At 43.0% G+C, this 26,969-nt stretch overlaps 1 protein-coding gene across 1 annotated transcript in view; it reads right to left on the reverse strand.

Annotated features, from left to right (window-relative positions):
- Positions 1–17,038, reverse strand: part of RPL22 (ribosomal protein L22) — a 75,942-nt gene extending 58,904 nt beyond the window's left edge. Inside the window, exons 1-2 of the mRNA XM_085608877.1 lie at positions 16,905–17,038; positions 13,666–13,770 (exon numbers count right to left, since the gene is read on the reverse strand). Of these exons, the coding sequence (XP_085465003.1) occupies positions 13,666–13,770; positions 16,905–16,916 (117 nt within the window). The 5' untranslated portion in view covers positions 16,917–17,038. The remainder of the gene's footprint in view (positions 1–13,665; positions 13,771–16,904) is intronic.
- Between the last annotated feature and the right edge of the window lie 9,931 nt (positions 17,039–26,969).

The raw sequence follows: 26,969 nt of genomic DNA on the forward strand, positions 1-26,969 counted from the left end.
CAATATCTTCTTAAAATTACGAGACTAGGAAAATATTATAGCAAGTCTCTTTGAAGTTACATCAAAGGCAGTGAAGGGTGGCATTGCTGCAGAATGAAGATTTATTTTCCACCCCGATGAGTGCAAATACGGAGAGCCCGATCGGGCCCAGTGTCAGCACCTGCTTTTTAGGTCTCGCCTGACCCAGCGCATGCGCTGGACTGGCGAGACTTATTGAGAGGGCTCCAAAAAGTGCTACCAGGCCAGCCTAGAGCTACAGTGCATGTGCGCAGGCGATTTAAAGCAATTACTTTCACTTTTGCGGCCGCACGGCCGCTTTGCATATCCAATAGGTCTCGCTTTTGGGACCTTATAAGTATTTAGTTATGCAACTGTTGCATGGCTAAACCCTTATAAGGTCCCAAAGGCGAGACCTATTGGCTATGCCAATACTTATTAGAACCGGCAGGACCCGGCCCACTAAAAGCCCTGACTTTATGATTTTGCCTGCATTTATGTACATTATAAAAACGATATACGCGGCAGATATCTGCAGTCCGCGATCAGACGATGCCCCCATTGGCCAGCACAGGGCGGGTCTCTCTGGCTGTGACGAGAAGGGGGTACTTAGCACCATAGAGCCCTTTAATCCATCTCTGCTTGTCACATCCAATAAGGCCGCGGGCCCTGTGCAGCCCTCTTCCTAGGTTCCTCTTTCAGCCTGGTTCTCCCCCAGGTTTGTCTCGGGTTACCCTATCCCTCTCCCCTTCCCAAAGAGCTTCTTGGTCCAATCCGAGGCTGAATTACTCACCAGTCAAGTGTTTGCCAACATTTGCTCCGAGGCTAGGCCAGAGGAAGAGGCAAGCAGCTTGAAAGTGAATTTCCACCAGCGCAGGGGTTTTCGGGCAAGCCCCATTAGGTGCTTTGGGGTCATCGGCCTTTTGTGCAACCTATGACCCCTAGCCTCATTAATGATCGGCTGCCAAGTGGACCCTGGTTCTCAGCCACAAAAGGCAGCAGAAGTGTCATCTTTCAAACAAAATGTGCACTCTTGTTTCATGCGGTTTGAGGGCCTGGCGACATCGGCGTGGAGCGAGTAGCCGAGATGGGGCACCGGGGTGTGATGGCCAGTTGCATGCGTTGACGTGTGTTCTACGTTTTTACTGTGGCTGTATGTGTTTGACTCGCAATGCTTAGCATACATGTAGCTGCGGCGAAAAAAACACGGATTAAAATTAAATTACACACTGCGGAAAGGGAGAGAGAATGGAGGCAAGATGGACTAGACTAAATAAAGAGAAAGCAAGAGACAGAGAACAAGCGTGTGGACGGCGCTGCAAATAAACAAGCTGTGGCCATGACGTTTGTCGCCTTTTTCTGCCGTCCCACTTGGACGGCCTCGCCTGCTAAAAGGTTTCTTGTCTTTATGGGGCCATGTGTTTGGCCCCATAAAGAAGATAAGAAACCTTTTACGCCAGCAGGAAGTCCGACGAGCCAGTCCAACTGGGACGGCTCTAAAAGAGAAAAGTGTACGTCACTGGAAGCTCTTTTCCAATGCCTGGCCACCATTTAGCATAAACGGTGACACCAGCCAATGGAAAAGAGGGGCGGGGCTTAAAGCCCGCAAGTGAAAGCTACCCAAAAACAAAATCTCGCCAGCGAGACTGCGCATGTCTGGCCAGCCTACGCTAGCTGAGACCTAAAAAAGTCACAATTGCCAGTTTCTGGTTGCAGAACTGTTAGCGTAGGCTTGTTAACAATCACATCCAACTTGATAACCCAGATCTGAAACTACATTGAGCACACTTACAAAGAACATACGGTCCGATTTCAGGCATCCTTCTCTACAACAAGCATTGGCAATAAATGTGGCTTTTAAATGAAAGGGTCTCTTCAATCACACAAGGGTATTCATTAAAAAAAAAAAATCAGTGTATACGTACTGTCACTTACCCTTGCATTCATACATCTATTCATATCCACTACTGTCAAACTATTATTGCATTCACCCGCTTTTGACAGCAAAACAAAAAACCAAACATAGCAATTTAAAGATAATAAGTAGAAAAAAAACATATTGCCTCCTTTGCAGTAACAAAAATATAGCAGCAGTGGCCGCCTTGCAATAGTGTGGTACAGGTTTTTTTTTTCAAGTTCCACCATGGCCGCCACATTTAAAACAAAGTTTGCTATCTTGAAATGGTAAATCAATGGTAAACTTTTGACAATACCATTCCATGAAGATTGCATAGTATAGAGAAAGTGCCCTTGCAGGATGTGGTGCAGTGCAAAAGAAAAGGGCAGTCAAAGTGGCCAATCAGCACAATCTGGGGAGTTATAATAATCAATCAGGAGGTTGTATGGTGCTGCTACTCACCCGTGAGGGTCTCTAGGCGCTATGTGCTAAAAAAAAAAAAATAATAATGGAGAGAAGGGGGGGGAAGAAGCAGGGAAATTAAAAGGGGGTGGAGGGGCTATGAGTGAGAAAATGGAGAACTAATAGACTGGCCCACCAATCCTGGCACTTCGGTACACTCTTTCAGATGGCTGTGCACATGCCACACAAATTCTGTCACTCACAAAGCAATAGATTCAATGGCTGAAGTTGTCTGATCCACTGCCCTAGGCTGACTACTATCAGGTATGGAAACAGGTGCTTCAGCCACTGGCTCCACTGATCTGAGTGCAACAGCACGTGGTCAAATACATGCACACAAACCACTGAAAATTTGCTCTGGCCGCTTTTTCCTTTTAGATGTCCTCTTCACTTCTTTCCTTCGCTTTATTTAGTGCACATTTGTGTATACACAAGCCCACATATATATTTAAACATATACCAGTACGTATTTACTGACTTTTCTATCACAAGATACACGCAGACAACTTAGCCTTCAGAAAAGATTTTAGCTACAATTACAGTGCAAATCTTCAACCCCTACAGTTTCGAAGACGGCAATCAAAACTAAAATCCCTGCTTACAAATGATTAAATGTAACTAGTCAGTCAGTCAATAAAGCTTTATTCGATTTTCAGAGTAAAATCATAAAAGCATACATTTAAGAAAATACAGTACATATTTAATACAGGTAAAAACAGATAAAAAGAATAAAATGATCAAAGACATAATGCATTTTAGGATGGTTGCATTGAGTTCCGAAATTTGATGGCCAATTTTAGAAAGCTAGTTACTGCAGAGATAATACGTTCATTTTCTAATTGTAATAGCCTAGTCATGGCTAGTCTGCAAGTGCGGATTCCCCAAGCCTTTAAGATTGGTTTCAGAAAAGCTCCCCTGGGCAACTGGTAAAATTTGCAAAATAAAATACAGTGAATATTTGATTGAGCAGAAGTGTCTTCACAGGGACATAGTAAAATTTCGTTAGACCAAATATTACAGGCAGGAAAAGTAATCATACGAAAAAAGTTACCAAATCTGAGACGGATCAATAGCATTCGAGCATAGCAATTTGGCTGGATTAAGAGGTACCTTTGAAGGCCTTCATGCGTGGTTATTTTTGGGAAATCAGTGACTGTTTTAGTTTTTTCCAGATTCCATCTTTTAGTTGTTAGATGGTTGAGAGCCAACTCTTAACGTTTTTCTGGGCACCATTTCCAAACTTGATGGCCTCGCGAAAAACTCAGAGTGACCAAGATCAGTCAGCATGTTTTTTACATAGGTAAGCCATTTAATGTTGGTTGATCCATCGAGACTAAGGCAATCTGTGATTAGGTCTCTGTTTAATGAGGTCTCAGGCGTGACCCAAATTTTATGCCACAGTAGTATAGGCGCAATTTTGATAACATCTGAGATATACGGCATACCCAGCTCAATATGTATAAAATAGGTTGCTGTTGTTTTGGGAACAACAAATAAATTGCGTAAAAACTGATTTTCTGTTTTGTGAATCAAGTATGAATTTTCAATGCCCCAAAGACCAGCTCCATAAATGGCAGTGGAGATGCATTTAGCTTTATAAATTTCAATCAACTCTTTCACTGGTCTGCCACCTAGTTTGGCTGAGAACTTTTTCAGGGCGCCTATTTCTCGAATGAAGGCTAAATTTCTGGCATTAATAGCTACATGCCAGCTTCCCTTCCTATCAAAGTTTATTCCGAGATAGGAAAATTGATCTGTGGTCTCGATCCTCTTATTGTCTAAGAAGATTGAGCAAGGGGCTTTCTTTGTTCCAGGACCACAGGCCATCGTATATGTTTTTAAGATGTTAATTTTTAGCCCTCGTTCTTTCATATAATTTGCGAATTTCAGGACAGGCCTCTGAAGGCCAATCTTAGTTCGAGACATGATGGCAGCATCATCAGCATAGAGGAGTAATGGGGCCGGAGTTCCCCGAATCATCGGGTAGTCACACTGTGATTCCGTTAGGTGTTTGCCAATAGAGTTTATATATAGGGTGAAAAGCAGGGGCGCTAAAATGCACCCCTGCCGCACCCCTCTCTTAATGGAAAATTTATCAGAGCACTCCCCTTTGTTTCCAAAGCGTACCCTGGCTCCTACGTCCCTATACAATGCTTTTATAAATTGGAGAATATTAAAATCCATACCCATCTCGCACAAAATAGACCATAATGTCTCATGGTTCACGCAATCGAAAGCGGAACTCAGGTCCACAAAAGTAACAAAAAGTTTTCCCTTTTTTGCCTGGGTATATTTTGATAGGACTAAGGCCAAGTTTAGGCTCTGTTCTATGGTGCCTTTACCAGGGCTAAATTCATATTGTAAATGTGATACTACCTTATTTTCTTCTGCCCAAAGTTGTATTCTATTTAAAATTGCCCGGGCTGCTACCTTCATTAGTGCATCTAAGAGTGATATTGGCCGGTAGCAGGTGGGGTCGTTTCTGTCTCCTTTTTTAAAAATTGGAACGACTATGGCTTCAGACCAGGACGGTAGAAACCCATGTCGGTTAGAGTGATTTAAAACATTCGTTAGCAGAGGAGCCCAAAGATCGATCTCAGCTTTATATACATCTGTCGGGACACCATCCGGGCCAGGTGCTTTGCCTGAGGGGCTGTCTTTGATTGCCTTTGTGATCTCCGGGCAGGAGAAAGTTATGCCTAACGGGAATGAATTCAATAAAATTATAGGTTGCTGAATAAATACCCGATCGATGCTCTCTAGTTAACAGTTTTTTACGGTCACATTGAATTTTTAAAAAGGAAGTCATGATTTCTGATGACTCCTCCGTTTCTGTTTACCCTGTCCCATTTTATCGAGTAGCCATTTTTTGTAGCTAAGTTAATGTTAGGGTGATAGTTAAACTTATCTATGGAAGTCTGATGAGTGTTTTTAATTTTTAGATTGAAAGAAATTGGGTAATGATCGCTGAAAAAGAAGACATCATGTGTTTCCCAATTAGTAACTAACCCTGCATTGGATGAGGATATAAGGGTGAAATCTATGATTGAGCTGCAACCCCGCCCATGAAAAGCTGGCTGGAAGGGGATATTTGGGGTGCATAATTCATTAATGTAAGACAAGTTAAAATGAAAGAGCATATTGTTAAAAGAATTTCCCAGATTAGAGTGGACAAAGTGGGTTGGGTTATCATCCTTATGTTCACCAAGGCCGCAAATGCCTTTGGAGCCATGTGGGCAGATTGTGCAATTAAAATCACCCAACCAGATCAGAACCAACTCATCTTCTTTCTGGGTCTTAGAAGTGTCAGCACTCTGCATAAGTTTATCGATCTGGCTTTCTAGGCTGTTACTTGGAATATTATTATAAAAATTAATGAGGGTCAGAAATTTTACGTGACCCCAACTAATTGCTAAAATCTGATATTACTCAGTAAATAAATGTCGTATAACTTTTATGCCCTGTGTTATAGAGACATATATGGTCAAGCCTCCTTTGTTTCTCCCCTGTGGACTTATTTGTGCAGGTGCATGAAAGGTCTGATATCCTGGTATATGTAGTTCATCTACAGCCCACGTTTCTTGAAGGCAGATGATACTATAATTAGTCACTATGTCTAACAAGGGTTGATGCGATATTTTATTAAGAAGGCCTGCAACGTTCCATGAGATAATGTTTTGGGCAGCCAATGTCTTCCTTATTGGGGGATCATTGGTAATTTTATCTCTACGTGTGGAACTTAAGGTAGGAAGGGAACTAAGATCAATAAGGATATCGAATTGGGGGAGGGGTCCAGTATATGATTTATCAGGATTAATAGAAACCTGGTCATTGATTACCTCATTGATTGAGATTCCCTGATCATAGTGGTTATGAGCATCCATGCCAGGAGTTACAATTTTAAGGTGAGAGTTAGGTGCCACAATAGGGGGTTCATGAGGATAAACTTCCGGGTTAGTTTCCATCTGTCAATCCAGATCATCTAGGTCTGTCAAGGCTTCGAAGCGATTTGTAACAGGGACAGACCATGGTGAGTACTGAGGTATATTATATGTATGTTGCTGTTGGTAGAAGTGAGGCCTGTCTAGGAGGGGTGGAAGAGGGAGGAAGTCCATCCGGCAACTGAATGTACTGGGATGTTGAGGCAATGGAGGATGTCTGACATTTCTAGATGTTTCACGAGTGGATCTATTGTTACAAGGGATAAGGAGAGATTGGGGGTAGAAATAACTCAAGAGACGAGTTGATATTCCTTCCCCTCCTCTCCCAAGAAACCAATCCGCTATATGAGTAACTACTCTCCGATCTTTGAAATTAATAGTTACGATATCACCCTCTATATCCTTGGGCCTACACCCTAGCCAGGACAGCCTTCTCACGAATAGAATCTCACCGTTAATATTGGCGGGCAAAGGTCTATTCTTACTTAGCCAATAGATTACTTTGTTTTTAAGTTCTGTAAACCCCTCTTTCTTTCCTGATGTCAATTCTGGTACTCCTGTGAGTATTACAACATAGGGTGCCGCCTCAGGTGGTAAATCAATGTGCTCGTCCATTCCTTTCAAGGGTTTATTCGGGGAGAGTGCCCTGATGTTATTAGTAGTTTTACATCCTAAGATGTTAGGTGGGGCTAACTTTTTCCCCTCTCCTGTTGGAGTTAGCGCGCTTACAGGTTTAAGCGAGAGCTGTATATTGGCTTTAGATGGCAGTAAAGGATCACCTAGAGAGGTAGTGCCAGAAGATTTCTGACTTTCAGTAGTTTGAAGAATGACCAAATCTTTCAGTAGTGTGGTGTTCGAAGAAGATACTACTGCTAGAGTATCTAATTGTTCACAGCCTTTTAATTCTCTCAGATAACGGCAATAATAGGGATTTAACAAGATGTTCAATCCTCTGAGTTAAACCGTCAGTTGGATCAGGCACAATAGGTGATTGGACATTTTTATCTTGTATGGGGCTAGAATGTAATCTTGGTGTTTTTGGGCGGCTGCCTTTCATACCCTCACCCCCCCGCTTTCTCTTTAGTGTGGCCCCAGGTCTTGGATTTTTATGGAGGTTGCTATTTTTCTTAGACCTTGATTTTACTTTAGAGGAGATATTTGGTGGAACCTCTTCCAAGGTGGAATGTAAGGAAGGGTCCACGTTAATGTTACTAGTCACAAGTTCCCTTGGGGTATCCACTATCAACGACTGGTCTTGTAGGAGTAGAGGGATGCCCGGGTCACTGATTTGAATAGACATGTTAGCCATAAGTTGTGGTGTAGGGGAGGGGATCGTTTGAATAAGGCCCAAAGATGAGCATTTATTGGGAAGTAGATCAGAAGACAGGCGGCGTTCAGTGTCCGCTATTTGATGATCTAGCTTCGAAACGGCTTTAGCCAGGAAGTGATCTAATGTCCCTTTGCGTGGGCCTCCCATTGATGTATTCTTGCCTTTAGTTGATTTTACGGGCGACGTAACAGACATTATTTGGCACACGATTAACAGGGGGGCAATATTATACACAATTTATATGCAGGGTAATACCAATAGTGAAGCAGGAAGTTAAATGTCTTACACTTAGTCTTGTTTTCAGTCTTGCTTTCGTGAACCACGAGGGGTGGCCCGGCCCCCCTCGGCCCCGGACGGCCACAGACGGCCCGCCCTCTGCCCGGCGCCACCCGCGCGCGATCCCGCGACGCGGGGAGAGTGTCCGTTATTTAAACGCCTCCGGGCGCGGGAGATGGAATCGCGCTGCTTCCGGGGTGGTGACGAGCAGGGAGCCTGGGTAATGTAGTCTCTTCCTCCCTGTGCACTGCGGCCACGAAATTACTAACGCGGCGGCGGGAGGGAGGAGGTGGCAGGCACAGCAAGTATGGCACCACACAGGGGAGCAAAGAATAGAGGCTGGACCCAGCAAGGACAAACAGGTAGCTGTGCTGGAATGCTATTGACCCGTCTCAGATTTGGTAACTTTTTTCGTATGATTACTTTTCCTGCCTGTAATATTTGGTCTAACGAAATTTTACTATGTCCCTGTGATGACACTTCTGCTCAATCAAATATTCACTATTTTATTTTGCAAATTTTACCAGTTGCCCAGGGGAGCTTTTCTGAAACCAATCTTAAAGGCTTGGGGAATCCGCACTTGCAGACTAGCCATGACTAGGCTTTTACAATTAGAAAATGAACGTATTCTCTCTGCAGTAACTAGCTTTCTAAAATAGGCCATCAAATTTCGGAACTCAATGCAACCATCCTAAAATGCATTATGTCTTTGATCATTTTAATCTTTTGATCTGTTTTTACCTGTATTAAATATGTACTGTATTTTCTTAAATGTATGCTTTTATGATTTTACTCTGAAAATCGAATAAAGCTTTCTTGACTGACTGACAGAAAGAGACGTCGTTTCCAGCAAAAGTGTAACTAAGTATGTTGGCTTATTTTAAAATACTACAAAACAGATCCACCTGTAAAGATCTATTGGCTTTAACACAAGTCTTAGAACAGATACGTCCTCCTGCCTTTATCGTAAGTGTTCATAATAAACAAAGACGTATGGCAACTGGCATAAGTTTTCCTAATAGACCAATCGGGCCCATAGTCTATCACTGCCTGTCACCATTACTAACGCAGACCTGCTGTTCTGAACTTGCATTTTGCAGCAAAGCAGACATAATAGCATTGGAGTACAGTTGTTAAAACAATATAGAATCCCTTTTATGAGGACCTTATAAGGATTAATATAGTGCAAATCTATCCCCATGGTTTGTTCAAGCAGAAAATCAAGAGCAAAACCACTGCCTACTATAGAGTGCTATACAATTCTGTGCAACAAAGTAACAGTCTACAGCTTTTAGCACAGGGTATTAACAACCTGTTGCCTCAACACAAGCTTTTCACAATACGAAAGACAAGCCGCCTGGCTTTACTTTTATTTTTCATAAAAACAGCTCAAACCTATGGAATCTGACAGATTTTGCCAATGAACTAGAAGGCTTAACCATTGGCTTGACAACATAACCAACAAAGGCATGAGCGTGAATTATCTGGCAACCATCAAAAATACTTAGTGTAAACAAAATTACAGTTGACAAAACCTACATCTCAAAAAGAATTAACGAAAAAAGGATTATAACAGTGAAAATCTTCTACGCCCAGGATTTGCCAGGGAGAGTGACAAACACGACAACTCTTGCCTACTGCAGTAACCTGAGATTATTCATTGATTTGTCACAGTAACCAACTTACACGTATTGTACTGAGTCAGCTGTCCCACAAGGCAACCAACAGGAATAAAAGTACCAATATAAATTTATAGTTGTCAAATCGAAATATGTTCGCTCCTGAGAGAGCCTAACAAGGATTACCAATGTGCCTATCTTATCTCATCACTGACAGAGGGGTAACCAAGCTCAAAACATTTGACTACTACAATAATCTGTGACATTTTATGTAACAAAAGAAATGTAATCTTTAATACAGAGTAATAATATATCCATAAAGCCTAAAAGCCTTCTAATATATGGTTTTCACAATTAATGTCAAGCCTACTGGCTATATCGTAATGTTTCATAATAAACAGAGCTGACCTAGTCTTGATAACTGGCTTGCACCCATAACCAATACATTCCAGCGGATTTGAGTACAACCTTTCACACAAAGGAAAAGGTGAAACGCATGCACTCTTTCATTGGAAGCGCACAACTTCTGCACAATCAAATGCTGTGCTCCAAACCAACATGGGGTTGTAGCCTCTGCCACCTCAGCAGGACTTTTGAGGGCTCTATTGATAACATGGTAAGAAGCAACCCAGTGTGCCCTACTAAAAGTGCAACATTTACTATAGTCCTTTCTAGTCGAAGTTCTGTCCTCAGAGACCACCTTACTAAATGTTCGCTAAGAAATATGGACCTCCTGTCCTATAAAGGGAATTGGAAATAGACTACAATATAGTTCCAACGTCATAAGATTGTCCCTTTAAATTCACTTTTTTCATTAACATTCTCAACAGGGCAAAATCACAGTCTACTTACTGATCCCCTTTTAGTAAAATGTTCTGTTTAGTTTTTGATGTATGAGCACTATTTACTAAGTATTAAAAGGTGCCCCTCCCAAACATCATTAAGAACCACAGTATGTACTTTGACGCCCGGACACACACTAGTTTTCAACAGGTATGGCCACAGTTTGCAAATCATGGACATAAGCATGTCAGAATGGATACATCAGAAAATGTTTTGCCTGCATGCATTATTAGACAGAGGTGCTGTAGGTATAACCAGGGGTCCTAAACGTGCATACTTCTGATTTGTCGCTTTAAATGGATTTCACACCAACATAATCCAGCAGTATGGAGAATCTAACAGAAAATCATCCCCTGGGACTTGGACATCCAAATAAGAATACCAACCAAGAAGATGGCCAAGCTCCATCGAGGGCAAAATCACGCAACCAGCCTCACCCTGAACCTTAAACATTACGGACCTCTCCATACAATTCTCATTTTGATGGGTGCGTCTCTGCCTGAATTTCTGGACAGAAAGCGTGCAGAAGCATATGAAAGCAGAGACACAGCCACCACTGCCAACGAGCAATAAAAATAACGTTTGAAAAGATGGAGGTGGCAAATTATTGTAAATACAGCGCAGCTGGCAAACTACACAAATAAAATAGAGAAAAAGGAAAGTAAACTGAAATAAGAGGACCACCAAAGAGGATAGTACATTGGTGATACTGCAGGACTGACATGCCTGGGCTGAGGGGAATAAAGGGCACGAGCCCCAAGTGCGGGAGAACGTGCCAAGGACAACACTAGTTTCCAAATGCGCCCACAACGATGACAAGCCATGGTCAGGCGCCGCAGCCCCATATACACATGCCTCTGTAGTGGGGCTATCCCCAATTAGCGAGCTAGCTGACCCCGCCACGGCTGTACTGTGATGGTGCTCTTGGGTGGGGTGTTTGCAACATTATTTTCATGCCACCCGTGAAACCGAATGAGCGGTCAAGAGATCACTATGGGTACATTTGGTGATGCTGAACTTTACAATCTGTTCGAGAACTTTCCCAAAAACCCATGTGGGGGCACTGACTCCGATATCGCAGTGGCAACCCTAAATCAACATTTCGATCCACAGCTCAACCCAGATTTCACACTACACTAAACCCATCAGGCGAATGACGAGTCCATTGATAAATTCCAAGCACTCCATTGAAGACTGGCCTTCACATGCCTGAACATCGATCAGCAGAAGAAATTCACGCCCAGATAATTCAAGGCTGCAAATCAGCTGTGCTCAGGCGCCTCGTCCTGCGACAGCCCAGCATTTCCCTGGACGATATCTTGGTACCGGCACGCTCTCATAAACTGTCAAATAGCAGGACTAAAGACATGGAGGTAGCCCTAGCCAGTCTTGGAGAAGACATTTGCACTAGTCAGCCTGCCCATAGAACTGATGTAAATGTAAATGTTGTAAGCTTGTAAAGCGCACAGCTGCCCACCAACGGGGGCGTCCCGGCGCTGTGGACCGCTGGGGAACCCGTCCTGGCTATCCCTGTGAGATGGTCCCTTTCTGGGTATCTCCAAGGTGAAACCAGGCATCCCCGGCGTCTGTGGGGGGCCGTTGTAGAGATGAGGCAAGCTTAATGCCCAGAGTTGCCGAGTGTGTTCCTGGTTAGAGTAGGTACCGAGGCGAGAATTATCAAGTCCATTTTGACCCTGGTCCACGACCCTGCCGCGTCGGGAATTGAACCCTGGTCCATGGCCGATTCTCTGCTTACGGGTCTGCCGCCTCTACCTAGTGAGCCACACCTCTCCACTGAACTGAAAACTGATAACGGTATTCCATTTCAGGGGAGGGAATTCCAGGACTACATGACGTCCCCATCCATTCAACACAGGAAGGTGACTTCTTAGTAGCCCCAAGTAAATGGGAAATTCGAATGGTTCATGAGGACTGAGAGCTGACAATAAGGCTAATACCCAGAGTGTTGTTTGCATCACTTCCTGAGGGCCTAAAGACATACCCCACACAGTACCACCAACTGTGCCTCAATGGACCTCCTCCTATTGCGAAGCTCCAAAAGGGACAGCATCCCAACAGGCCCAGAGTTGCAGCCAGCAATTCTGGACAAGCAAGGCTGAGAAGAGACAGGCCACCAACAACCAGGCTAGTCTAGAAAGGAGAGCGATTACCCCTAGCGTTCAGGTAGGAGACAATGTCCTCTTGCGGGACCGCCACCAAGGGTAGCAATTCTGTACCCCATTTGAGGCTGAAACCTAGTAGGTGGTATCAATATACAGTTGTAAGGAATGTGTCCTGGTTCAAAAAAGTAGACAACACAGCAAAGGAATCTGACGAGAGTTCAGGCAGATGCGACGCTGCCAGCCTTGAAGGTCTATTGCTGCCAAACTCACCAGAGGAGGGCGCACCAGTGGGGCCCCATTCATTTTCATAACTCATTTTCTTAATTCAATAGTTCAGCAAAGTGTTTCCTGAAAATTACAATAGCTGAAAACATTTAATGGATATATAACAAGCCCTGTGGAAGTAAGCTTGGCAAACCTGACGAACAAGGTCATGAAAATAACCACTAGGATTACAATTTTCGAATTTTATTGATGTAACCCTATATGATTCAGTTATTAAAACTAAATGTATATGATAACAGCGAGTTTTGCTTGGGGTAAGTCATTCTAAGGTATCTGCCTCCACAAAGAAACCATAAATCCAGACATTTGGGTTCTTGCAACAAAGAAAAAAAAAAGCATGCAGGTAAACACTTATTGAAAAGCCAGATACACTTTTCACATTCACCCTCATAACTAACTCAACACTAAGGTAAAGAAGGTTGGGATGAGGCTCTATTCCCTAGGAGAGACTGTATGTTGGTCAAGCTCATGGTGAACGTATTTTAGTCTTTAGAGCGGTTATCACAATTTATGTAGGTCGACATAATATAAGGGGGAAAAAAGAGGTAGCTTTTGTTATTAGGTGAAGACTACTGCAGCAGTTTTCTTTAAGGATACTCTAGTAGATAAAGAGCTGCGAGGAGTGGTACACTATAGAGGAGAGGGGTCAAGGCCCAGTAGAAGAAGCTACTGATTGTGTATACTGAGGAACCCATGGATAGTGTGCAGTCCAACAGAAGTCAAGGATTTTGGCTTAGAGATTTAGGGAAAATGGACATGCAGACAGGACAAATGCAGACAGGACAAAAGTAGACAGGACAAAAGTTGGCAGTTATCCTTGTAGCACAATTTATTGGCAGCCATGTTCATTACACTCAAATTAAAATTCAATAATGATAAAAAAAATACTTACAAAGTTAGAAGCATCCATTATGCCATCTTCTACGGGATGGGTACAGTCCAAAGTAAACTTTAGAACCTGCTTCTTTTTTTTGCTGCCCTTTGTTGCAGGCTTCTTCTACAAGTGAATACACAAAAGAGAGTCAAGACGTTTGATGAACTGTTCCCTTTAAAAAATACAGCATGATCAACGAAAGCTCAGTAAGGGACATGTACCCCTAGGTCAAGTGACTGGTGTATTTTGGATGTTGGATTATCAACTATCTCTTGCTGCAATATGAAAGCTACTGGCAGCACGATCGATTTAGTGTCAGTTCAGTACATACTTGTGATATCAAATTTAAATACAGTAACTAAATGAACACTGACTAAGTGAACACCAAAGCACCATGGAGACCAATGCATTGGTCCTAGACAGGAATATTTTTTAGAATAAAAATATACGTTGGTCAGATCGCTCGAACTACCGTGTAAAGTAAGTCCATGGATTGCAAATGTTTCCACACCAAAAGCTTTATATTTAACCGCACGAACAATAACCTGTTTAAGTACCATGAATGACATGGAAATTATGCTATTGGCGCACAAACAAAAAAACCCTATCACAATGTGCTCTTTGTGCACTAAAAGGCAAAAAAAAGTATGCAGGATACAAGTAAATATTTTATAGCTGAGTAACCGTTGTTTTTTTTCTACTTCAATTAGAGTACATGTAATACTTTAAAAAAATGGTCCTTTAAAAAGTCCTTTTGCGATTAGATGCCAATTGGTAAACACCTTAGTAACCACATGCACAAACCTATTGCTTAACAGTTACAAAAGCGCCCATAAACACTGTTGAATTTACCCCAACTAGCATGCAGAGGGTTCATAGCATTTTAGTGGGTAACAGGACTATGCAGACCAGTTTGCTTTCAAGCCTAAAAATCTGTAATATGTTACATCGTAGGCTTGCATGGCTTTTGATCTACTCTTAAGACGGAATCCATCTGTCGCATTTATTCATTCCGTTAAATTTTTAAGTGACAGACTCTGGTCAAATGGAAATATTAGCTTTTGTAGCTAGGAGCAATGCAGGGCAGATATTTAGTCATCTGAAGCAATGTGCACGCTTAGCATCCATACTGTTGGAATGTTTGAAAAATAAAATTATACCAGGATTTCAAACTGGGAGATGGTCTTGGTGTGAACTTCAGAGGTGAGGGTGGGGGCAGCGGGTGGTGGCGTAAGCTTTGAACAAGAGGAGCATTTATTATGCCTTAAGGGTACCATAAACAAATATTCTCGAAACTGTACTGTATTTTTAGCAAAAGAAAAAGGTGGCAAAAAAAAAACATTCTGTAATGAGCAATCGGTAAGGTCTTTCATGTTTTGACTTTAGTAGGAGTCAAACGTGTGTCGCATGGGGAGTAAGAATGGGTTAGACACTCGAAGCCTCAAAGTCCATTCTCCAATAGAGAGAATGCCTGTGGATACATTTACACTCAAGTCTAGGTTGCCACCAGCATGTTGGCAACAACCTATCTGACTGCATTCTTAAAAGGAATAATGGAACGTAACTGCAATGTTTGAGTTGTTATGTCCAAAGCTGCCAATTGTATAGAATAATTGAGAAAATGTCAGGGGGTGTTAGCACCTGTGGATATTTTATAACAAGGGTGGCAGGGATACAGCATTAAAAAGGTTGAAGACCACTGACGTAAACAAACATAGAATGAGCTTTAATAGCTGGAACGAACATCTGGGTCTGCAACACCAAAAAATTAGCACTTTCCAATACAACAGTTGGGTAATGGGCTCTTGATATGCAACAGGTGCTTCAACTATACTTGTTTATATTTAGGAACAAACTGCACAAGTCTTACAACCTACACATTTCCAGAGAAGGTAAAAATAAGTAGAAGGCAAACAGCAATTGTACCTGCAAGAACATTGCCATTTAGTTTTTTCAGGCTAATGTTGCTGCTATTATCGACACTACTTATGAGAAAAATACACTTAGACCATTCCAGGTCCTCTTTTTCGAACTTTCAAAGTTTACCTTGCGTGCTCAGAGGACTCGCCAATGTAAACAGGATTTGAAAACAGCAACGTATATTACATTTCAAAGAAACTTAAACTTAAAGAAGAACACAAAGCAAGTCCAAAAATGTGACTTGAGGTGACCTAGCTCTGCCTAGAGTTAAACCAGAACCCGGGAGGATAAGCACGTTTGTTTTATCCCTACAATCCTATCATTTCAACAACCCACACCAATGTATACGAAACGGATTTACTTCGTAAAGTAGAATTAGTTTTATTAGAAAAGTACTATGGTTTGAGGGCGGGTCGTTCAGAGCTTACTAATTTTCGTGGTGGGTGTAAATACTACTGTGTCGCTCAACTCAAGAACGAATAGTCTGTAGGCATGACTATTAGTAACTGTGAAATACATTTGGAATGGTTAATTGAGGGACATTGACTTTAATATGGCGAATGTTGCCACAGTGTCTCAACCGCCCCCCCCCCCCCCCAAAAAATATACATTTTGGGATACTTATTGTTAAAGAATGTTCGCATGCCTGACTGACGAAAGAACTTATTTTCCTCTTCGGTAGACCGCCCCTTTATGATATCAATTGAAAATAATAGTATTCTTAAGGAACGTTTTTGCAACGCCTATCACACTGTTTGCCCCTTTTTGTGCCGTGACTGATATCTCGTTTATCTGGTCAAAAATAATCCAACATATGCACATGTATATTCAACTGCGTGCAATACAGGGTCATGTGATAACAGAATAACCTGAGCGGCATGATATATAAAATACGGTTTAACAGTGGTGGCGTAAACGTCCTCTAACAGGAAACGTCACCCTATGGCTTAACTCATTTCACATCGCACAAAACCAGCACGTAGGATCACTAGTCTCTTTGCATAGACACATGCGGGGAGATAGTCACATGCGTTTAGAGTATTAAAAGCAAGGCCCTCACAACGCCAATCGTGCACACGCCACGCAGGGTCTGTTCTCGCCATTCCCCGAGGCTAATCAGTTCGCACGGTTTTGGGAGCTCGTGGGAAACGATTCTGCTACAGGCCGCCTGGCAGTAACGCAACGTGCCCTCAGTCTCTCCAAAACGGAGCCCCAGACCGCCCCAAACTCTCCAAGTCGACTACAGTCTAGAACCCAAGAAGCAGAGTGGAAAGCGCGTGTCACCCAAGCAATGATAACCACTTAACATCAAAATCTTAGAGCAACAAGATACTGACCACAGGCGCCATTGCGACTCAATTACGATCGAAAAGAAGAAAGCAGAGCGCGCATGCGCAAAGTACTTCCGAGTGCAGGCAGCATACATCAACTTGGAACCGATCATGGTGCCCGGGGATCGATTATTCAAGTCGTGAAACGGGACAGAGTTAGTAGGCTCAGGGAACCTTGTAACACTTTACGCTCAGCACACAATTGTGCATCAGTGCTATTTTTGCAGTGCTGTAAATTTTAACAGATTATCATAATCCACATGATTGATGTTGGTAGTTCGAGCTACGTAATCCCGCAGATATTATTGTTTAACCGTCAGAACATTTGATAACTTTTGAAGTTTGATTAAACGAATATATAAAACTAGTGGATGTTAAGAATATGTGACAATATTGGCAGTTTTTAGGAAGTTGAATTTCTTATTGAATTGAAATCGGAAATTATTGCTTGTTACTGTGATCGTGTTGGTTTTGCCATTGTCCTGCTTCTTTTCGACAAGCAATGGAGCTTTGCCACTTAGGTTTTCTTTTGTGTCAATGAACTATAAGACGTAGTTTGCATGGAGCAGAAATCGTCAGGAGGCGAATTACGGCAGACACAAACGCTTGCAGGAAGCGTGCTACTGTAGTTTTCAGCGTGGCTGTCAGGACGTGGCGGCCATCTTGGGCAGGGACTGGGAGTACTTCTATATGGTCATCTTTTTAAAAACATTAACTTTTTTCTAAATTATGATTGTCGTTTGCTTATAGTCAATCACCTGTGGTGCAAAACCAATATCCACACTAGAATAATCTGAGGTTTTCTACATTTTAAACGACTACTTAAGACTTAAATATGACGACATTTTAAAATGGATTCCGATAAAGATACATACTAACTTTGCTTATTATTCTTAAATATTTTCATGCCAATAAAACAGCAGTCAGACTAAAGAAAACATACTGCATTGAGGATGTTGGCCATCTCGTGGTGACCCTGCTTTCCTTTTTATTTTCATTTTTGTATATTAACGTACATTTTTTCAGTGCTATTCCATATCAATCCGACATCATTTCTGGCAATTAATTTGGTAACATACATGCAAACATTTTAGAGGAGGAAAGGGGGATATTTTAAAAAATATAATTGGAAGACTGTATTTCCACCATTGATTTCTATTGAAACAGAGGCAATTTCAGGAGGAAGACAGCCATAATAAAGACATTATTGGCTTCACAAATCAGGAGTCTCCCACCTGAATCTGGTCTCTTGTCCTGTATGTAACATGTTCTTACTTTATAACTATAAGGATACTCCACAGCGGCGCAGAGCTTTGGAGTGGTGTGCAATGCAGGAAAAACAGGTTTATGTAGCAAGGGGCTGCCTGGAGAAGCATGAAATGGTGTGGGACAAGTGGCTGCGTCAGGCGGAATGAATTGCATGCAATTGTGCTAATGGTGTTTTCTGGTGGAAATGCATTGTACACTTTTCAGTGTTGTAACTGATGCAATTTGATTAACACAATCCGTACGCAGGGTCGAGATGTACTTCAACATGCTATCGTGTGGCTGTATTGTCTGAATTCAAATGTATAAATTTGATTATAAAAACACTGTAAGGTTACTATTCGCAATGTAATGTAGATTTTCCTAATAAGTTATGACGGAAAGTCTTAATCTTATTAAAGACACGGAGGCGAGTATTATGCTTTCTTTTCTTGCATTTATTCCAATAGCAGCAAGATAATATAAAAACTACACTCCCCAGAAGGCTGTAGGAGAAAACTACTGGCCAATGGGGAGGACAATAACGTAAAATAAACCAATCAGGTCAGGCCAACCATATAAGGACCTATCTGACCGCAAGCAGTCCTCTTTTCTTGTGCGAGTTAGGAAGAAGACGAAAACAAAGGAACCAAGAATAACAGTAGGTAAACAGTCAATATCCAGGTAAACAGTTCTTGAGTGAGGAACACCATGGACGAAACATCCTGAGGAAACCAAGATGGCAGACAGATGGGCGTCGACGTCAAGAACTCCGGTGAGGTAGGACCAGACTCACGAGGAAGGCGGTGGTAATGCTGGAGTACCTAAGGGGGGGAAAACAGAACAAATTAGAGCTGTTGTGGAGGGATAATACTCGCCTCCGTGTCTTTAATAAAATTAAGACTTTCCGTCATAACTTATTAGGAAAATCTACATTTTATGGCAAGACCGGAGGCTCTTATTATGCTAGTTCAAAGCATATCAACAACCAGAGAAGAAGCAGTAATCACAGGTTTACAATAGAAGGTCCTGAAAACATTATCATTAGACCAATCTGCTGACTTAAGGATATCCTCTAGGCGCGAGCCTGACCAAAAGGCTTTAGAAGCCATGGCACCCCTGGTAGAAAGAGCACCAAAGACAGAAGCATCAATGCCCGCAAGAGACATGATCCAACGGACCCAACGGGCCAGAGTAGCAGAAGAAACAGGGAGGTGAGGTTTGCGGAAAGAAATGAGCAGTTGGGTATGGGAAGAAGTCCTAAAGTCAGCAGATTTTTGTTCATAGGCATTTAAGTAGCGACCTACACATAATTTCGGTTGAGCTGGAAAGTAAGGGTAAAACACTGACTGTAAATTTGTTTTTGTGCGTCTCTGCACCTGAAACAACACTCCAGTAGGAGAAAACTGCCTTGAAGAAAGGTCTAAAGCCCTAACATCAGAGACACGTTTAATGGACACTAAACACAACAACATAGTAAGTTTTGCAGATAACATTTTCAGCGATAGAGCAGCATTGTCAGGCCAATCCATAAACAATTTAAGAACCAAATTAACATCCCATAAAGAAGAATACTTAGCCAACGGGGGTTTGGAAAATCGGACTCCTCTTAACAAACGGCAAACCAGCGGATGAGAGCCAACCGGTTTATTGTCGATGGGATGATGATTAAGTGAAATAGCTGATCTGTACAGGTTCACCGTGCGATAGGACATGCCAGCGCTGGCCTCCGAGGCCAGAAAATTAACCACAAAAGTCACAGGGGCTGAAAAGGGATCGATAGACCGTTCCAGACACCAGCTTGACCAAAGAGACCAAGCGGATTTGTATGCTCTGGAAGTACCGGGAGCCCAGGTTCGGCTGATAAAGAGTGAAGCTTCCTGAGAAAGGAGTTGGTCAGTAGAGAGAGGCCGGAGAGCTTCCAGGCCGAAAGAGTCAGAGACCGATCCAGAATGAGGGTGTGAGGGGAACCTCGAGGGTCCAGAAGAAGGTCCGTGGAATGAGGGAGAAGGACCGGAAAGTCCACTGCTAGTTCCAAAAGAGAAGGAAACCATATCTAGGATTGCCAAAAGGGCACTACCATGACTAGAGACGTTTACTGGTGTCGTATCTGGGAAAGAACCCTGTTGATCATAAGAAAGGGAGGAAAAGCGTAATTGAGATGAAGTGACCAATCCTGAAGGAACGGATCGGTCGCTAAAGCTAGCGGATCCGGGCGCCAGCTGTAAAAACAAGGTAACTGGGAATTGAGGCGGGACGCAAACAGGTCGATGAAGAAAGGACCCCACTTGAGAGAGAGAGAATGAAACACGGAGGGAAGTAATCTCCAGTCGCTGGAATCCCGGAGATAGCGAGAGTGCCAATCCGCGACGGAATTGAGATCGCCGGGGAGATACTCGGCTTGGAGGGAGAGATTGTGGAAGAGACAGTAATGCCATAGACTCCTGGCGAGTTCCGCAAGGGGTTTGGATCTTGTGCCACCGAGACGGTTGATGTAACGGACCGCAGAAACATTGTCCATCCTGAGAAGAATGGAACAACTTACCTTGTTTTTTGCGAGACTGCGGATTGCAAAGGAGCCTGCAAGCATCTCTAAACAGTTGATGTGCAATGACGACTCCTCTAGAGACCATGTACCTCCAGTCGAGATTGGCCCACAACGGGCGCCCCAACCCGCCAGACTGGCATCTGATTCTAATACAAGATCTGGGGCCGTGGCGAAGATAGTCCTTCCGTTCCACGCATCTAAATGGTCTATCCACCAACGCAGTTCGGAACGCGAATCTCTGTCTAGGAGGATAAGATCTGAGTAAGCCAGCCCGTGACGTAGATGTCGTATTTTTAGGCGCTGAAGGGCCCGATAATGAAGAGGACCTGGGAAGATGGCTTGAATGGAGGCGGAGAGAAGCCCTACGATCCTTGCGAGGGAGCGAAGGGAGATTCGGGAGAGAGAAAGAACTTGAGAAATCTCTGAACGGATAGCTGCGATCTTTTCGGTAGGGAAAAAGAGAGACGCTGAGGGAGACTCCACGCGAAACCCCAGGAACTCTACACTTTGAGAGGGAATCAACATGGATTTCTCCGGATTGATCAGAAACCCGAGATCGAGCAGAAGGGATTGGGTCACCTGAAGGTCCCGCAAGAGACCTGGTTTGCTCGCATTCATCAGAAGAATATCGTCCAGATAGATGATCAGGCGAATACCCAAAGCTCGAAGATAAGCCACCACAGGTTTCATGAGTTTGGTGAAACACCAAGGAGCCGAAGAAAGCCCAAAGGGGAGCGAACAAAACCGATAAGTGACGCCCAGCCATTGAAACTGGAGGAACATGGAATGCGAGGGATGGATAGGGACTGTCAGGTATGCATCTTGAAGGTCCAGGCGGACCAACCAATCGCTGGCTCGCAGAGTGTCTCGCAAATGGATAATGGTCTCCATTTTGAAATGCCTGTAAACAACAAACTGATTGAAAACTTTGAGGTTGATAACAGGACGCATCTTTTTGTTCTTTTTGCGAACCAGAAACAAGGTGCTAAGAAAGCCCGAGGGATCGAATGGGAGTCTTTGGATAGCTTTCTTTGCCAACAGGGAAATAATTTCTTGAGAGCTCAAGCGCGACACGTCGGCGGAAAAAACCAGAGGAGGAGGCAAAGTATCCTGGAAAGGAGGAGCGTAAAACTCTATGAGATAGCCTTGGACAGAACTTAGAACCCAAGGGTCTGAGGTTAAAGTTTGCCATTTGTTTAGAAAGAGAGCTAAACGCCCTCCCACGGGAGGGCCAGAAGACAGGCTTACCTTGTTGGGAGAAGTTGGAGTTGTTGTTGTTGCCTCTGTGGCCCCTCTGTCCACGTCCCCGGAAGCCACGGCCATGCTGGGGGTAAAACTGAGGCTTGTACTCTTGAAATCCGGCGCTGGAGGCGCCTCTGGAACCTTGGTAGGTGGAAAAACGGCCGGAAGAGCGGCTCCTGCCTCTGCCGGCCCTGCCAAAAACCCGAGGGGCAAAAACTTTTTTGATGGAAAGCTGAGCCTTGTCGAGAGAGGCAAAAGTGGAAACAAATTTAGACAGGTCTTTGACCAAAGAATCACCAAAGAGTAAACCGTCCGCTTTGACTCCAGGGTCCTGAGAAGCCAAATTGGCTAACTTAGGGTCTAACTTAATTAGGAGACCTTTGCGCCTTTCATGCGTAATGACGGCATTGGCATTGCCCAATAAACAAAAAGTACGCTGGGCCCAAAGCGAAACCTCTTCAGGATTTAGCACCAACTCCTCAGAGCGCGCCGACTCTGCCAGATCCAGAATGCGGGCAAGGGGGCCCACCATATCCAAGAGTTTGTCCTGACAAGGGGACCATGCTCTGTCCACCCCCTTACGAGGGTCCTTACCGAACTTAGAAAAGAAGGTGAGGAGCGGTTGGTCAATAGCGGGAGTGACCGTAATGTTGGAGGCCAAGGAAGGTTTGGGGCATTCAGATTTCAATTTAGCTCTGACTGATTTATCCAGAGGTTGTCGCAGTTTGGGAGATATATACTCTCCCACATGGGGAATGGGAAACCATTCCGTAGAATTCAGATGTCTAATCAAAGCAGGATCAAACATGGGCATTCCCTCTGAGTCCAGGATAGGTTCGGACTCAAAGGGTGATAACTTCTGCTTCTTGGGCGAAGAATCACCAACACCAAAAAGATCAAAGAGAGTGTCTTCGTCTGTGTCACACAAATCATCATCATCCGTATCCTGGATGGTATTAATGACCAGCTTCTTAGGAACCTCCACATTTTTAAGCTTGGCTTTACTTTTGCCAAATGTCAAAGTAGACCCCTCCTTTGACTGAGGCCTGGGAGGAATAGCATCCTCAATCTTGCGCGAGGAACCCTCGCTAACCACATGTGACACTTTTTTGGGTAAAAGAGTGGAAGTAACCAGTTTTCGTTTTCTGCTTTCCCCCGCAGACTTGGCCAATGCTTTGGTCATTATACGGATTAAAGAATTTTCCATGGTCTTTGACACTCTCTGCATGGAGTGTTCAACTGCAGTCTCCACAGAAGAATTAATAAAGTGGCTTAAATCTGATTTAAAATGAGTGTTTTCCTCATTGTCAAGCTCAGGAGAGCTGGGAATCTCCATTATGACAAAACTGGCAAATAAGGGGTTAATCCAGACAAAAGAACAAAGGGGGCGTGTACCAGCGAGCTTGCCGGTGAAGCAAAGAGCTTGAGGAGGTGTGTCACAGCAACAGGCAGAGGAGCGCTGAGGAGACCTTGTAGTCAAAGCTACAATACAGGGGCAGACAGCGCTGAAAACGGCAGAAAAAGCGAGGCGTGACTGAGGCAGCAAACGTGAGGGGAGAACACCGGCAAAGGTAAACAAAGCGCGCGCGCGAGCAGACGCGCTGAATTTAAAACTGAGGGGGAAGCTAAACACGCAGTTTGTAACAAAGCCGTAACCACGGCAACCTAGCGCATTAAACGCGCGTGAAACCAAGCGGAAGCAAAGCAACGGTAACACTTTCAATTTGCCCAACAATTAGAAATACAGAATTTAATACAGGAGAAATAAAATAATCGACTTATCTGACTGCGAGCAGCAAGAAAAGAGGACTGCTTGCGGTCAGATAGGTCTTTATATTGTTGGCCTGACCTGATTGGTTTATTTTACGTTATTGTTCTCCCCATTGGCCAGTAGTTTTCTCCTACAGCCTTCTGGGGAGTGTAGGTTTTATACTTATCTTGCTGCTATTGGAATAAATGCAAGAAAAGAAAGCATAATAGGAGCCTCCGGTCTTGCCATAAAATTTGGTGCACATCTTTAGTCTCTTATACATGCAACTGTATAATAATAAAAAAACATAGCCACTATTGCGTAGCCCCGTGATGGCGCAATGGTACTTACATATTTAAAGTCTTAGGAGTGGCATTTTAGAAGGAGACAAACAAGGCAATTGATCCTTATAAGGAGATTATTTTCAGGAATAACACCATTTTGAAATATAATGGTGTCCAAAAGGGGGTTGAAACAGCCAGGAACAGTTGACAAATGCATTGCCATATCAGAAGCTGATCCTTTAAGCCATAGAGCATCCATGAGGTGAAACTGGAAGGCTTTCCTTCTGGATCTATGGTTTTCAACAGTCTGAGAGGAGAGACAGAGGCAGTTCACAAGTGCTTAAGAGATAAACTATGATTTGAAGGCAAATTTTGACTTAATTGAACCACTGCATCTAAGAGATATGCATGCACTGTAAGAATGTCAGATGTATCTATAGGAGTACTTAAACTAATAACTATTAGTATAGCTTTACATCACACACAAATTATACAACAAAAAGGAATCATAAAAGTGTGTAAGTCAATATACAGGAAATTTTCCATAACCTAGTGTAGGTTACAAAGTGTCAGGGTCACATATCATTCAAATTGGTAGGTATTATATGGTAAGAGGGCATGGCCTGGAGAAACACACAGGCAGGATTAAAATCATAGTGTAGTGGTTGGGCTTGTGTGTACTAAAACATATTTTTTACATGCCAAAAAAACCCTTTTAGCAATATAAGAATAACGTAAGATCTGGACCACTGGAACTATGCGATTGTGCAGCCGCGGCCTTTTTTGCTTAGTTATACATTTGTCGCATTTGACACATAATCCACAATCTACGGCATAATCTGCAGATTATAGCAAAACAAATATTGTTTGTAGCATAAAATGCAATTTAGTGCCTTCCACTGACAATCTAAGACTGGCTTGGCGAGGCATTGATAACAACAACTTATTTCCTAGAATGATAAAAGCTTTTCCAGGACTAATTGCTAGTTGTTTGTCACCAGTTGATCACAACCCTGAGGTAATTGATGCCTTTGTTCAACTGTGTGGGGGCATTAAACAAATATTATCTAGACCACTAACTGAGTCTAACCGGTGTCCACGCTGGTTTGATAGTGCTTGCTCTAGAGCTAATAGAGATCTCCGGGAGGCCCTTGTGATGAATCCTAGGGACTCGGTATTAGTAAAATCCTTGAGACACCAATACAAGTGCATCACGAAACAACGGAAAGAAGAGGTCCTAAAAGGGATAGGGATAGCCTTGCGTGCGCTACCAAACTTAACAACGGGAATGGTTTTTGGTTAGCTGTGAAGGAGATGAGAACTGCAGGCCACCCATAAACTTCTATAAGCTGTACAATCTCCAGTGAAGCATGGGTATCCCATTTTTCAAAGATCTATCAAGCCACACCAAGGAATGAGGAATCATATAACTATCAAAGACCCTCTAGGATTGAGATATCCGTATCTGAAGTCGAGGAAGCCATACACCAAAGCTTGGGCAATAAAGCCCCTGGTCCCGACGGGCTACCGATAGATTTTATTAAACACAAACCTGTTTTTTGGGCACCCCTCTTATTGAATGTTTTTAATAATCTAACTGTTGCTCCAATTCCTTGCACATGGTCTACTAGTATTATTGTTCCTATTTTTAAAAAGGGTGATTGTTCCAACCCTAGCTGCTATAGACCAATCTCCCTGATTGATAATACATTAAAAATCCTTGGGAGAATCCTGTTTAATAAGATTAGGTCCTGGGCTGAGGATGAACATATTTTAAACTCTTGTCAGTTAGGTTTTAGAAGCAAAATAGGCACTGTAGAACAGTGCCTATACCTTAACTTAATTATTGGTAAATATACCATAGCACGAAAATCCCCTATTTACTTAGCCTTCATGGACCTTACTTCAGCTTTTGATTTTGTTAACAGGTCACACCTTTGATCTATTCTTTTAAAATATGGGTTGGACGAAGTTTTAGTTAATTTTTTAGCGTACCTACATAGGGACTAAAAGGCCCGGGTGTGGATTGGTAAAGGCGGTGTGGTCACGTATTGGCCCCTCTTTTATTCATTTTATATATTAATGATCTGCATGACTCCCTGTCTAAGCTCACTAATAATGTTCCCATCATTAATGGTAATATCCTACCCGCCTTATTATATGCAGATGATGCGGTCCTGATGGGCTGCACACCAAATGCACTGCGCACTTTAATACAGGGTTTCGTTGATTTTATGGCAGTTTTAGATCTTCGTACAAATTTTAACAAATCTGTTATAATGGCATGTGGCCCAAAAAAGCACCTTGTTAATTCAATCCCCATAGGCAACGAACGTTTACTAAGCATCCGCACTTTTCCTTATCTGGGGCTGATATTTGCGGCCAATGGTTACTGGACTACTCATGTGGCACACAGCAGGGGAAAATTCGCTAAATCAATTAATTCGGTATTGTCACTACCCCAACCGAAAAAAGTTGAGGTGGTACTACCTATTACCAACATTTTTAAATTGCAGTGCATCCCTGTTGCAACCTATGGGGCGGAAGTTTGGGGCTTCACTGGTTGTAGTGGCATTCAGGGTGAGGAAAACAGATTCTGTAGGAAATTGCTGGGGGCCCCAATCTCCGTATCACAGTATATTTGCCATGGAGAGTTAAAATTGCCATATATTGAGGACTTTATTAGGGCGCGACCTAGTATATTTTGTCTTAAAATTTGGCAGAATCCAGCAGCAATAGTTACAAGAAATATAATTTCTGACTGCCTGAAATGTGAAAAGGGGATAGACATAACGTGGCTTTCTGCCGTACGGGAAAGTCTAATCATTGTAAACCTCGAATATATCTTCTTAAACCCAACTAATATGGACGGTGTAAGTAAAAAATCGCTTCAGGAAGTGTTATATGATAAGTATAGCAGGGCTAGACATGATGAAGAGCTCCTGAAATCTTCAGTAGCAAGGTATAGGTCCTTAGAAGATGTACGACTGCCGCCATCTTAT

Source organism: Triturus cristatus, chromosome 1_2 (genome assembly GCF_964204655.1).
Source record: "Triturus cristatus chromosome 1_2, aTriCri1.1, whole genome shotgun sequence".
NCBI lineage: Eukaryota > Metazoa > Chordata > Amphibia > Caudata > Salamandridae > Triturus > Triturus cristatus.